This window comes from Cibotium barometz, chromosome 10, assembly GCF_041138505.1.
Source record: "Cibotium barometz isolate CiBa-2024 chromosome 10, ASM4113850v1, whole genome shotgun sequence".
NCBI classification, from domain to species: domain Eukaryota; kingdom Viridiplantae; phylum Streptophyta; class Polypodiopsida; order Cyatheales; family Cibotiaceae; genus Cibotium; species Cibotium barometz.
The window spans coordinates 53,581,348-53,594,005 of NC_141055.1; the positions used below are offsets into that span (position 1 = coordinate 53,581,348).

At 39.5% G+C, this 12,658-nt stretch overlaps 1 protein-coding gene across 1 annotated transcript; it reads left to right on the top strand.

Annotated features, from left to right (window-relative positions):
* Nucleotides 1-8,858: 8,858 nt before the first annotated feature.
* On the top strand, nt 8,859-11,855 carry LOC147635049 (uncharacterized). Its single transcript, XM_086803344.1, has 2 exons — nt 8,859-10,504; nt 11,754-11,855. The coding sequence occupies exons 1-2, from the start codon at nt 8,972-8,974 to the stop codon at nt 11,853-11,855; spliced, it is 1,635 nt and encodes a 544-aa protein (XP_086659470.1). The 5' UTR covers nt 8,859-8,971.
* Nucleotides 11,856-12,658: the final 803 nt, after the last annotated feature.

Genomic DNA, 12,658 nt, shown 5'->3' on the forward strand with positions numbered 1-12,658 from the left:
CAGCTTTACCAATGTATCCCCCATGCATCCTTGGGATTCTCAGCATCATGTATATGTATGAGTATAGCATCCAAGATACATATAGACAGGTAATGCAAAACTTTGTATGCTCTTTCTGACCATTGCTTATGAGCTACAACCTATTGCTGTGTAGGTTGTCGGGGTAGTTCCGGCTCTGGATCCGCACCTGTAACAAGGTTCCAAAAACCTTTTCCCTTCAGAAAACTTTTAATCCTATACTTCCACACCTGGAAGTTCTTCCTATCCAATTTTTCACCCACAATTTGTACTGGGTTGTCTGACATATTTGCTCAATTGCAAATGCACCTTTCGCACACGTCCAAATCTATAAACGATCCTTCCTCATCTCAACCACACTCTAATAAGTGTTCCGGATACTCCAAAGTACTCAACAAACTTCACTTTTGATATAGAAAATCAAACTGATTGCATCCAAAATGAACTGGCATACCAGTCCAAGGTACCCTATTTTGGCACCCTTTCCAAGGCTTCAAATTGCAATGTAGTGGCTCAATCAAGTGTGGATAACTTGCATTGACACCTAAACAAGCTCAATGTTGCATATCAACACCAACCAAGGTGCGTACATACCAAATTTGTCAAATCCCCTTCTCTGTTTTGAGAAAAACCAGTAAAACCAAAAAAGACCAGTAGTAAAATTGCTCTAATTCCTTTGATTCTTGTCCAAATTGAGAGACTAGGCATTCATTAGCTTAGCATTGATGTCTACTAACTCCATGCAAAAGGAATTACACCAATTGTTTAAGATGAGAGAGTAATTAGCCGATTAATCACCCTCTATTTCACTAATCAAAGTAGACAGCCTGTTTAATCAGCTCATTTCCAGTTCCATAATGCATAATTGCTTCAACCAATCATATAGCTTCCTTCTCAAGTGTATGTACCACACAATTGCTAAGTCAATTTTGGAATTTATCAACCACAAGACTTGATTTTTGGCCTCCACTTAGCAAAAAGTTTAAAAACTACTCTGTTTCATGATATGCTACGCCGCCTGCTCTTGAGGGGAATTGATGAGTTCATAAGGTTGTTTGAACCCACAATGAGCATCACTTCTCTGTTTTGTGAAGGCTTCAAACCAGTTATTTTTCTCTTACATAAATGCATCAACTTGGCTCCAAATTCAATGTAGGACTTGCACATGAGTTGCCAATACATTAATCTTTGTCACATACATGTTTATTTGCCAGATTGCATCTATTTTCACAATACATCATCGCTTCCAAGCTCCAATGGAAAGCTTGCAAAAAACCAGAATTTTCTTTTGCTTTGGGCAACCCTAATTTGCCTTGTTTGTGCTTGAACCACCTGCAATCCACTCAAGGGTGTTTAGTAGTCATTACCCGGTAGGCCAAGATCTTAGATCTGATGGAAATCGGTGTGCTCCAAGCTTGAGAGCATCAATGGCAAGCTTCACAGCTTTTCTTCATCATAGCTTCTTCTCCCTCTTCTCTCACTCACTCATAAACCCTAATAGAGAGCACCAAGCTCTGATACCATGATGAAAAACAGGTAGAGGGAGAGGAGACACATACACAGGAGCAAACACTAATGTATATTGCAAACCCTTACCATAGAGGGAAGCCATCTCCCTTCTCACACCATGCATAAAGCCATCATCCATAATACACAACACACACTGTGTTGTGTCCACACACAGCTAACCCAAGCTAATGTCCACACACTATGATCAGCTGGACGCGGTCATTTATGTCTCACACATGCTGCTACCTAACATGCCAGCACATAATGCAACTGGCACAAGCTAACATTGAGCTTGAATCTCAACAAAAGCTTGAATTGGACCATGACCAAGATCAAACTCTTTCACCAGTTTGCGTAGTTTTGAGGAAAGAAGGTGTGACCAGTTTAGAAATATACTCTCAAAACTCTTGCCAAATCTGAAACTAGGTTTAAGACCCTTCGAATTGATCTGTGGATCAAGATTATAGAATTTGAGGAATTCTAGTAAAAAATTCAGAATTGCAATCAAGAAGTTTTGCGGATACTAATTCAAGAAATACTCCTTGTATTCAAAAGAAAATCAAACTGAAAACTTGCATAGAAACCTTGTTTTCTTAAAGGACTGTCTTATGCCAGAATGCTGGAGGGAGCATTTGGTATATGTTTTTCTAAGGGAAGTTCGGTTGCAACAGCTAGCGGGGAGTGTTTAAAGGATAGCTCACATGGCAAAGCCTGACCAGCCTCGGTATGGTTGAAAAATGGTGCGCTTCCGGTACGATGGATGAGGGCCGAGGAAGCGGTCCTTGAGTGAAGTGCCAGGACACCTAAGGAGGATCCTAGAGGGTTCTGACCAGGCAATGCACGGGCTCGCGGTGCCTAGGACACCCATGCCTATGTCGAGGAAGATATGTATGATGGACGAAATGATTATTGTAATCTGTTATTGGATCTCATTTGCTGACCGGTGGGTCTTAACGGAGAGTCTAGAGTGATACTGTTTTTTGAGAAACAAGGGACTCGATGGAAATTTTGAGTTATGATATCCGTAACCAATAACTGTTTGTCAATGGATTATTTTATATGTTAAAGTTTTAAAGAGGAGTGTGTGCGTATCTATATTCGAAAGCAAAAGTTAAGAAAGGCATTCAATTATGGGTGGGTGAGTAATTGTCTGGTTCTACCGATTCCAGTGGTTGGGTGGTGGGTGGTGGGTAACCCATGGGCCGGATGGGGTTAAGGCTGGAATCAGTGGAGTTTTAATACTTAAATTGAAATAATAAGAATACGCTTAGAATTCGAGTAGTTAAATAAAACCCTGAAGAATTTCTCAAACGAGTAGCTCAATGTGATTGATTTTGGTTAAGAAAAAAGCGTTCATTTCCTCAGATGATTAGATCAACGGTTGTGCCTAATTTTGGTTATGAAAAAGCATTGATTTCTTCAAATTAAGTCAGTGATAGTTTTTCTTCTATCTAGTTTAATCAGGTGAAGGATAGTTTAATCTCTTAAACCAGTTAGAAAATTCATTAAGAAAATAAAAAAGGTGGAATCATCCCCATTTTTCGGGCAAAGGGAAATTTTCTTGGTTTCGGTTTCGGAATGACCATCGGATTAGTCTCATGTCTGGACATTCGAGGGCGAGGCCCCAAGTGGGAAACCCTTCCTGTGCAAGAGGAAGCTACTTCCGCTGCTAGCAACCGGGAATTCGGTGTGTGGAGGGGGCAGAGGGGTCTCACAATAGGCATCGAGAGGGCATGATTAGGTAGCCATTGAGAATCTTTGATGGGGTATCCTTTATACTTGACCAAATATTGATGATAAAATTACCTTTCCTTGTTGTTGTCTAAATGAAAAAATGAAAAATGTTAACACTACAAAAATATAGTTAACAAATGAATGTCAAATTATTAGAAATTAATTTGATGCTAGAGTGATATGTGAATAGAAAGTTGGAGCAAAAAGTTATCATTTTCTATCGGTTATGAGTGAAAAATAAGAGTGTGATTCTACAATCCTCTAAAGATATGTATTTCCATCACGATGACAAATATCTTTTCAGGAGGTAGGAGGGATTGAAGGGAGCATAAGTGAGAGAGAAAGTGTTCACCACATACGGTGGTGTCGTCTTTGATTCTATATCCACAAATAATTCCATGTTCTTCCATAAGTGACCAAGATGATTATTAGGAGGGAATATGCCAGTGTTACCTTTGGGGATCATGAAAAAACATGATTCATGGTTGATCGTCCGAGTCTTTTATCATTCGTCCTCTTGTTTATCATGAAGATGTGGAGTAACGCCGCCTGAAATACATGTGCATTGCATGTAGATATACATGGGAGGTGCAAACATTTGGCCATGAGATGTAGGAGCTCGGATGGTTGTCATGGATTTTATGGAGTCATTGTGAAAGGGACTAATTATTCTAGCAAAAAGAAAGTCCAAAAATAATTTAACATAAAAGAAATATGAAATAACATTACCTTCATTTTAATCAGCACAAGTAAGTTATTGAGAATGTATCCAAATTGCTGTGAAAACTTTCCAAAAAAATTTAAAATTTGATTGGTTATTTTTTTAATAATTTTCTAGGAATCTATGATAATTTTAGGGCTCAAAAGAAGGAGCTATGGAAGGATACTTTTTTCTTGAAATTCTAGAGAGTTTTGCGAATTGGGAGAAATAAAGGTTTGTCTGAAGGGTTGAAAGTAGAGATTTAAAGAAAAAAAATGAGAATTTGGAGAGGCTTTAAGGTTTTAAAGAGGAACTTTTAAAGAATAAGCTTTTAATGATATAAAGCTTTAAAAGAATCTTTTAAGTCTAAAGCTTTTAAGCTTTAGTTACTAAAGCTTTTAAGCTTTAGTTACTAAAGTTTTTAAGCTTTAGTAACTAAAGCTTAGAAAAAACATACGTGATTTTAAAAAGTAAATTAGGAAAAAAGATCACCCCAATGCCATTGAGGAGGAGGTGAAGATGAAATTTAGCCACCACGCAGACCAAGGTAAAAGTGGCTATGAGGCTCCACGGGTGGGAGAAAACATCGGTGGTTTTGGTCGATCGGAAAGAGGGTTGAAAATTAGAAAAACGACTTTGAGTTTTCTTGGGCAAGTGGTTGTGAAAATGGAAAAGTGGTTTTCCACCTTGTAGAGACTTTTGGGTTTTTATTATCCAATGAACAAAAGAATTCTTTTCTTTGAAACCATAGTCTCTCTATGCTTGCAATTTAAAAATTCTTTGTTCACTAGCTCTTCATCACTTTCAATTAGTTGAAATCACTCTAAGCATTGATCCATTGTTTTATGGGAGGTTGACATGAACCCAAATTAATGGTTGCAATCAATAAAATAAAATATCAAGCGTAAATAGAATAAAGAATTGGGTCCAATTTTCCCTCGCACAAAGTGAGCCCATGCTTCCACTTGGTGTACTTAAATATATTTCTTGAGATAGCTTTTGGGACTTAAAATAGTGTGCTTTAGGAGTATATATCGACTTCTTCAAAAGAATAGCTTGCTTCAAAAGTAGCTTGCATTAAAAGGCTTTCTTAAGCTTGCAAGCTAAACTACAAAAATATATGGGAGTCTAAAATCATATAAAAGTGTACATATCTTGAAAAATCAAATATGCACAAGGGAACTTTCACATTGCTAATAAATGTGAATGACATCCAAAATGAATTAATGACACTTGTTGTCACAAAATCGAATATTATTTATCGACATTTCAAAATTGGTCATCTCTAAATATTCATGACAGCCACCAGCTTACCTCCATTATCCAATCCAATGATCTACACTTGTATCAACTAAGCCAATCAGTTAATAAATTAATTGATTAAAAATATAAACAACCATATGAAACTTCATATCATCAAGATGATGTAACAAATACTCCCATGCATGTAGAAATTCACCCATGTACGGGTAAAGGAAGCTACGATTATCCGGATTTAGAAAGGTGTCTCAATCTAAACCCGTCTAAGAGAATTCATAAAAATGGGAAACATGGGAATATATATTCTTAACTCCAATCAATAAATAATAGAAAATGTGGGAATATATATTCCATGAATTAACTCCTCATCATAACATGCCCTCAGGGTGACAAGTCCTTAGCCACAAAATCATAAGTTTCGAGACTGTATTCAATTTGCTGTGAAAACTTTCAAAAGTTTTCAAAAATTGATTGGGTATTTTTTGTAATTTTAGAATCTATGAGAATTTCCGGGCTCAAAATAATGAGTATTGGAATATTAGGGATTGCACTAGAGAGTGAAATCCTAACCTCAAAGATTAATGCTACTCTAATCAATATAATTAAAAAAGATTAAGATAAACATAACTAGCACAAAGCTAGAAGTGAAGCAAGAGATTATCGCAAAGAGATAAGCTTGGGACAAGTGTTTCCAAAAAGGAAGGTCATGAAGACCTATCAAGCTTGCTCATTATTCACAAAGAAAGGTATAACTTATATAGGATCCAGGAGCCCTCCCAATGACCTAAGCAATGATGTCAAGGGCTTGCCACCTATATCTTATCTAGTTCATCTAGGCTTTATTATTCACTTTAGTAATTGGCCACTTACATAGGAGAATAACCTTAGACTTCATGTCTATTATTATATCCTTAGGCTCAACTAAGTTGTCCCCAATGTGCACACAATGAATGCTAGATCACCTAGATTCTAACACTTTCTCTTGATCAAGCATCCATACCATGCAGGGTGTGTTTTTCAAGTACTCACATACCACACTCAGTGATAGTTAGTGCCCATCAACCAGAAAGGTTACATGCACATAAGCAATTTATGTAATCCCTCACTAATGTCACACATGCATTTCATGCATGCCATGTTGACACCATTTGTTAAGACCAATCACAGAGATGCAATCTCATGTAGATCTCACACATGCATATCTTACACATGCCATGCTAAGAACAAACATCTACTCGACACACAGTCGAATAGTGACACAAAATCGATGAAGGCACTAAGTCATCCATGACACCAAGTTACCATCCCTCCAAGAAACACATGCCTTAGAGCATGTCATAGATGACACACAGTCATAGAAGGCACAAAGCTATTGAAGAAGAAGTGTTCCACCAAGGAGCATTATGAAGCCATAGCAATTATATTAAGCACATGGTTACAAGATCTCTAATGAAGTCTTTAAGCACAACCTGCCATGCCAAAAACACTCGAGCATATACCACCTTCAAAATGGCATGTGTACTATGCACCATTCATGGCAATGATGGCACTGAGGGAATTTGCCCCAATTAGAATTGCAATAGCTCTTCACATATTTGCTACAAAAATCCTTAAATGCATGTCATCCACGCCTTTGACCCTTACAACAAAGGTTGAGTCCCGATTCACGAATCACCACACCAACACTTACATATCGAATAAATGCACCAGCTTTGCAGATAGCGATGAAAAATTCTTAAGCTTTGGCCACCAGCTATCCACTGCCATGCTACCAGCATTGGATTCTCACCCTATTAGCCTTATCATGCCACTTGCAACCATTATCCTGTTGCGCAACAAACGCTCTAGCTCTGCACATAGCATCGCCAAATTCTCTCTCAGCTAGCTATTCATAGTCACACTAACTACGCCATCCCTTTCGGCTTTGACGTGCCAATTGTCCACTACAACCATGCGGCGTGCACCATTAGCATGCCTTCAATTAATGCGGCCTTGCCAGTTCTCACCAAGGCTCGGGAAAAGGTAGGTTCACTTTATCCAAAACCTGCTCGCCATCGACATGGGCTGGTTCAATTCCGGACGAGGAGGCTTATGCCGATTGTTGATTTTTTGCCTCGAAAGGCTTTAGGCCGGTTCGCACGCGTGGGAGAAGGAAAAAGCACTACTCATATAATTAGAGTAGGTTTTAAAAATACAATATATACTATATAATATATATAGTATATGCTATATACTATATATATTATAGTATATGCTATATGCTATATAGTATATACTAGTAACTATACTATATAGTATATAGACTCTAGAGTGATTATAGTAAGAGTATCTACTATAATCACTCATATCTTACCTAGATCGCCGCCAGCCTGGCCCCCATCCCACATGGCAGGCACCCATGCACAGCCTTATCTCCATCCCGATTCCTAGCTGAGGCTTGAGCGCTCCCGACTCCCGAACGGTTAACCCTGCGCGCAGTGCGGCCTGCATGTTCATTGTTTACGCCAACCTCCTTACTGATTCCTGAATACTGACTCCTGAGTACTCCCGAGTCCCTACATACGCTGTCTGGAGTCTGGACTCTGTGCACTCGTTGCCCTGCAGGCGACCTTTCAAGTTTCAACTTTCGACGGTTTCCACCTTCAAGTTTCAATGCAACGGGAGGCTCTGCTTGTTGTTTGCTGGTGAAAAGCTGGGAGTTTCTAACTTTCTTCTCGTTGCACAGAAGAAGCGTGGCGGTTGCAAACAGACTCGACACTGTGATTGAACAGAGCCTATCAACTTTCAAGCCTTCAAGGTAAAATCACTTTCCTTGATCCTGTATTATGGTCCATGGAAGCGAGTTTCCTGCTTTAACAGCTGTGATGGTGGATACGACGATACGTAGGACATTGTGTATACAATCTAAGTTGTGATTGCCAGCCGAGCTAAATTTGCTGGAGCGCTCTAAGACTCAAGCGCTCCCAGCCTGGTCCAAGCGATGGATTGGATGTTGAAACAACGCTGTAGTCTTTCTGCTAAAGGGTTAGCCAAACCCCTTCCTCCTCCATGCAAGTTCACTGTTCCTAGCGCCTTGCCTTGAGGCTTGTCGGTTTGTCCACACAGCAGCTCTTCAGCTCTTAAGACTTACGCATAGGTGACCTGGTGATGTGCCCCACGAGTCTGAACTCTGAAGTGAAGGATTTGCAATAGGGCCTGAGAAAGGATGGCGGCTTTGGCAGGCTGGCAGCAATGATTCATGAAGTGGAGGGTGGCTGGCCGCTGCAAGCCTACCTACTCTCACATGCACTTTTGGCCCTTGGGGCTACATAGTTTCTGTGTGCACTGTGGCACACCCGCAGCCACCTCATTGATAGTTTTTTGCGATTGAGTTTATAGCATGGGAAGTTTAAACACATAAGCTGATTTGTTTGTTATAGTGGCTTTGTGTCAATGGAGCCCGTGTCAATGGAGCCCAACAATGTTGAAACCGGTAAAAGACAAGGTATCAAAGATAACAAAAAAAGGCAAGGTACGCTTCTCCAATGGGCTGGTCGGATGGCTTCAAAGGTTAATGGCAAAAGAAAGAAAGGTGATGTACAAAGTCAGAATACTAATTCATCTAAAGCAAGTACTATTGATGAGGTGTTGTCTAGTTTGTCTTTGCCAGAGAGATTAGAGCTTCAAAGGAGAATAGAAGCAAGAGCAGCTTTCCAAGAGAGTTGGCTTCAAACATTTGACTGGCTTGTCTACGACGAGGAGAAAGCTAAGATGTACTGTAAGTTTTGTTTAAAGTATCCCCATCACCATAGTGCATATTCAAAGGATGGTTCCATTAATTTTAAGTTTAGTAATTTAAAAGCACATTGTAGAACACTTTGTCATGCACATTCTATGGAAGCAGTTCTACTTGAAGGGAAGGAAACTATTCAAACTAGCATGAAAAAGGTTGAAAATTTTAAAGATGAGGCATTGACAACTCTCTTTAAAGTTGCCTATCATATGGCAAAAAAGAGATATGCTTTTGTTGGTTTTCCAGATATGATTAGTCTTTTACAGGATTGTCGTGTGCCATTCTCAACATCCTTGTATAATGATGACAAGGCTTGCGCAGAGATGGTATTTTGTATTGGTAAGTGTTTGATGAACACCACATTGAAGAAAGTGTTTCGAAGTCCGTTTTTTGGTGTTCTTGTAGATGAATCAACTGATATTTCCAAGCATGGACACTTGATTATTTATTTGTCTTATCTTATTGATGATTGTATTCCTGCCTATTCTTTTTATGGTATTATTCGTGTGAGTGATGGGAGTGCAAAGGCCATTTTTAACACCATTCTTTCAGAGCTAAAAAGGAGTAAGTTTGATCTAACGAAGCTAATTGCTTTTGGATCTAATGGTTGTAGTACAATGACAGGAAAGGAGAATGGTGTCGCCACACTTTTTAAAAAACATGTTAATCCATACTTGACATCCATTCATTGTGTTGCTCATAGGACAGCTTTGGCTGTGTCTTCTGTAGCGAAGAATTTGGAGATTTCTAAGAAAATAGAAAAATTGGTGAATTCCATTGCCCATTATTTCAATGCAAGTGGCAAAAGATTGGAAGAGCTAAGGATCATACAAGAGGAGCTTGCTTGTCCTATCTTGAAGATGGAACACACATTTGATGTTAGGTGGTTGAGCCGATCGTCGGCTATGAGCAAGGTGTGTTCTTCTCTTGATGCTATTCTTGTGGAAACCAAGGAAAATGCTCCGAGTATATTTGCAGAAATTTCCAGGTTTGAAATTATCTATTGTCTTCATTTTTTAGCGGATATTTTAAAAGGTATGGCTATTGTGAGTAAGATATTTCAAAAAGAGTTTGTAGATGTGACTACAATCCATGATGTTATCCAAAAGGAGATCAATTTAATTCGGCAATATTATATTGATCCTCTTGATGTTGATTGTAATGCTCTTACTTGTGACATTGATGGTTTTGTATTTTTACCGGATCATGGACCTGAGAAGGGTCACTTGTTTACATTGCGAGGAGCTCTTCATGGCAGCATGTTTTTTGACATCAAGATAGATAGGGACATACTTGGAGAAGATCTAGCATCAGCCCTTGCCTTTCAGGTATCTTTTGCGAAAGAAATTATTGCTAACCTTGAAGCACGTTTTGCAGACAATACAATATTAAGCAGATTACGAGTACTAGTGCCTACACAACATCCTCTTTTAGAGAAGATGCTCAAGGACTATGGTAAGTTTGAGGCTCAAGAAATAGCCTCATTCTATGGTAAGGAAAAGTCTCTGGAGGTAATGAATTTTTCTTCTATCATTGATGAAGATGATTTTATTAGTGAGTTTCGGTCTTTTAAACAGCAAGCTTCAATTAGTTGGGCACGCTACAGTCTTCCTGATGTTACAGCTGCAATAGCATGTAATCCAATGTGGCGAGACTCTTATCCTAATGTTTTAACTATGTGTCAAATTGCTTTAGTTCAATGTTCAAGTAATGCTATTTGTGAAAGAGGTTTTAGCACACGCACACTTATAAAGACCAAGTTGCGTAATAGCATGGAGTTACGGACCTTGGATGCTATTATGAAGATCAATATTGAAGGACCCTCCAAGCTATGTGACTCAGAGTTGGAGGAGAGTATGGTTTTATGGGGAGCAAAGGCTCATAGACATCTTTACACGGTGCAAGGTATTTGTAGCCTAATCATCCAATGATGAAGGTACGCTTTTTGAAGCTTAATCATTTCTTTTGATCGCTTTTTTTTTCATATTCACCTACTAACTTGTTATGGGAGTGGATGAAGTGCATTCACTTTATCCACTCCCCCAAGAGGGCTTGGTGTAGCCATTCAAAATGGTGACGGGGTTCAATTCCCCAACTCTCTCCTTGTATGTCCTCACGTGTTCAGTAATATATATTTTTTTATCATTTTGAGCATAGATCGTGATGTGAGAAGGATGTTTTACAGATCATGGATGATGCTTTTTTGTCTACAATGACCATGTGTGTTGTCATATTTCATGGCACATTGAAGGTATGGTTGAGGTTTTGGTGTTTTGAGCTTTGAGTGAGACTATAATGTTTTGAATATGTGTAATGATGATATCATTTATGTGCAGCTACATCGTGCTCGATGAAAAATGCAAACTTTGTCAACCTACTCAAAGCTTGCAACAATTTACCATGTATGTCGTCTTTTTATTTATGCAAAATTTGATCAGATTCAATGCTCAATAACCAGTCTTGATTCATGGATTTGATCAATTGAAAGCATGATAATAGTATCAAACACGCTGAGATCTCCATAGTTCATACAAAAGATTAAGAATGTATTCGAATAGTAGGAAAGAGTGAAAGGCTAAAAGCTTAGCTTGTTTGAATATGAGAAAGAACAAGATTCTATTTTTGAATGAAATAGCGATAAATTTGTCGAAAAGGAAAATTTCCGGTTCAATTCAGTTTGAAAAGGATCAAGCTTGTCCAAATTTGGCAAAGCCGGTTCATCTTTGGTCAAGGGGGATATTTTGCTGGTTCACTTTGTAGGTTTTCCCGAGCCCTGGTTCTCACCCGCTAGCTATCAAAGTGGCGCCTGCTAAGATCCAGCCCAGCACCAACCCTACCGGCTATTCATCGTTACATCAGTGAGTAACTAAGATGTGCATCCCTTCTCAGCTCTGACGTTGCTGGCTGGCAGCTGCCTCCGTGCTCGGCTCTACTACCTCCGTGTCAGTCTGGTGCATTGCAGACCGCCACCACAGTATTGATGAGCACCGCGCTTAGTGCCTCCCCTTGACGACCACCGCACTTGGCACTGCCTGTTGTTGATAGCCACCGGCCGCCCACCGCACTTAGCGCTTTGATGGCCTCTGCTAACAAGAGCACTTTCACCACGCTTAGCAATACACCTTGACATTCACCATGCTTAGCAATGCGTGTTGACAACCTCCGTGCTTAGTGCCACCTTGACAACCACCATGCTCTGAACTTCGTTGGCCTCTGCCAACCAAAGCACACCACACCGTGCTTGGGCACTACTCACACGATTAACAATAGCTCTCAAAGATGACTCCAGCACCTTCTGATGGCCGCAGTAGAAACAAAAGATCCATACATGCCAACAATCACAGAACCTTCAACCGATGCTTTTCTAGTCAGGCAGGTTGGAACCCAACAGAGACAAAAAATCTCCATTATCTTCTCTCTCTCTCTCTCTCTCTCTCTCTCTCTCTCTCTCTCTCCAAGAAGCTCTAGCTCTCTCTAAGAGACTCTGTCTCACTCAAAGTAGTAGATCTGAATATTTCATTCTCTCTTGCTCTCTTAATAATGAGAAACTCTCTCCTTCTCTCATTGTTGAGAATGCCTCACATATAGTCACTCAAACAAATTTCTCCATCCTTTCCTCTCTCACTAGATTGAGCCTATAGCTTCACATGTCTCTTTATCTATTG

Bases quoted from the DNA above. Each gene is read 5' to 3' on its own strand.
- LOC147635049 (XM_086803344.1), top strand. From the start codon at position 8,972: ATGTACTGTAAGTTTTGTTTAAAGTATCCCCATCACCATAGTGCATAT. The intron at 10,505-11,753 runs GTAATGAATTTT...TTCACTTTGTAG, and splicing joins GTAAGGAAAAGTCTCTGGAG to GTTTTCCCGAGCCCTGGTTC.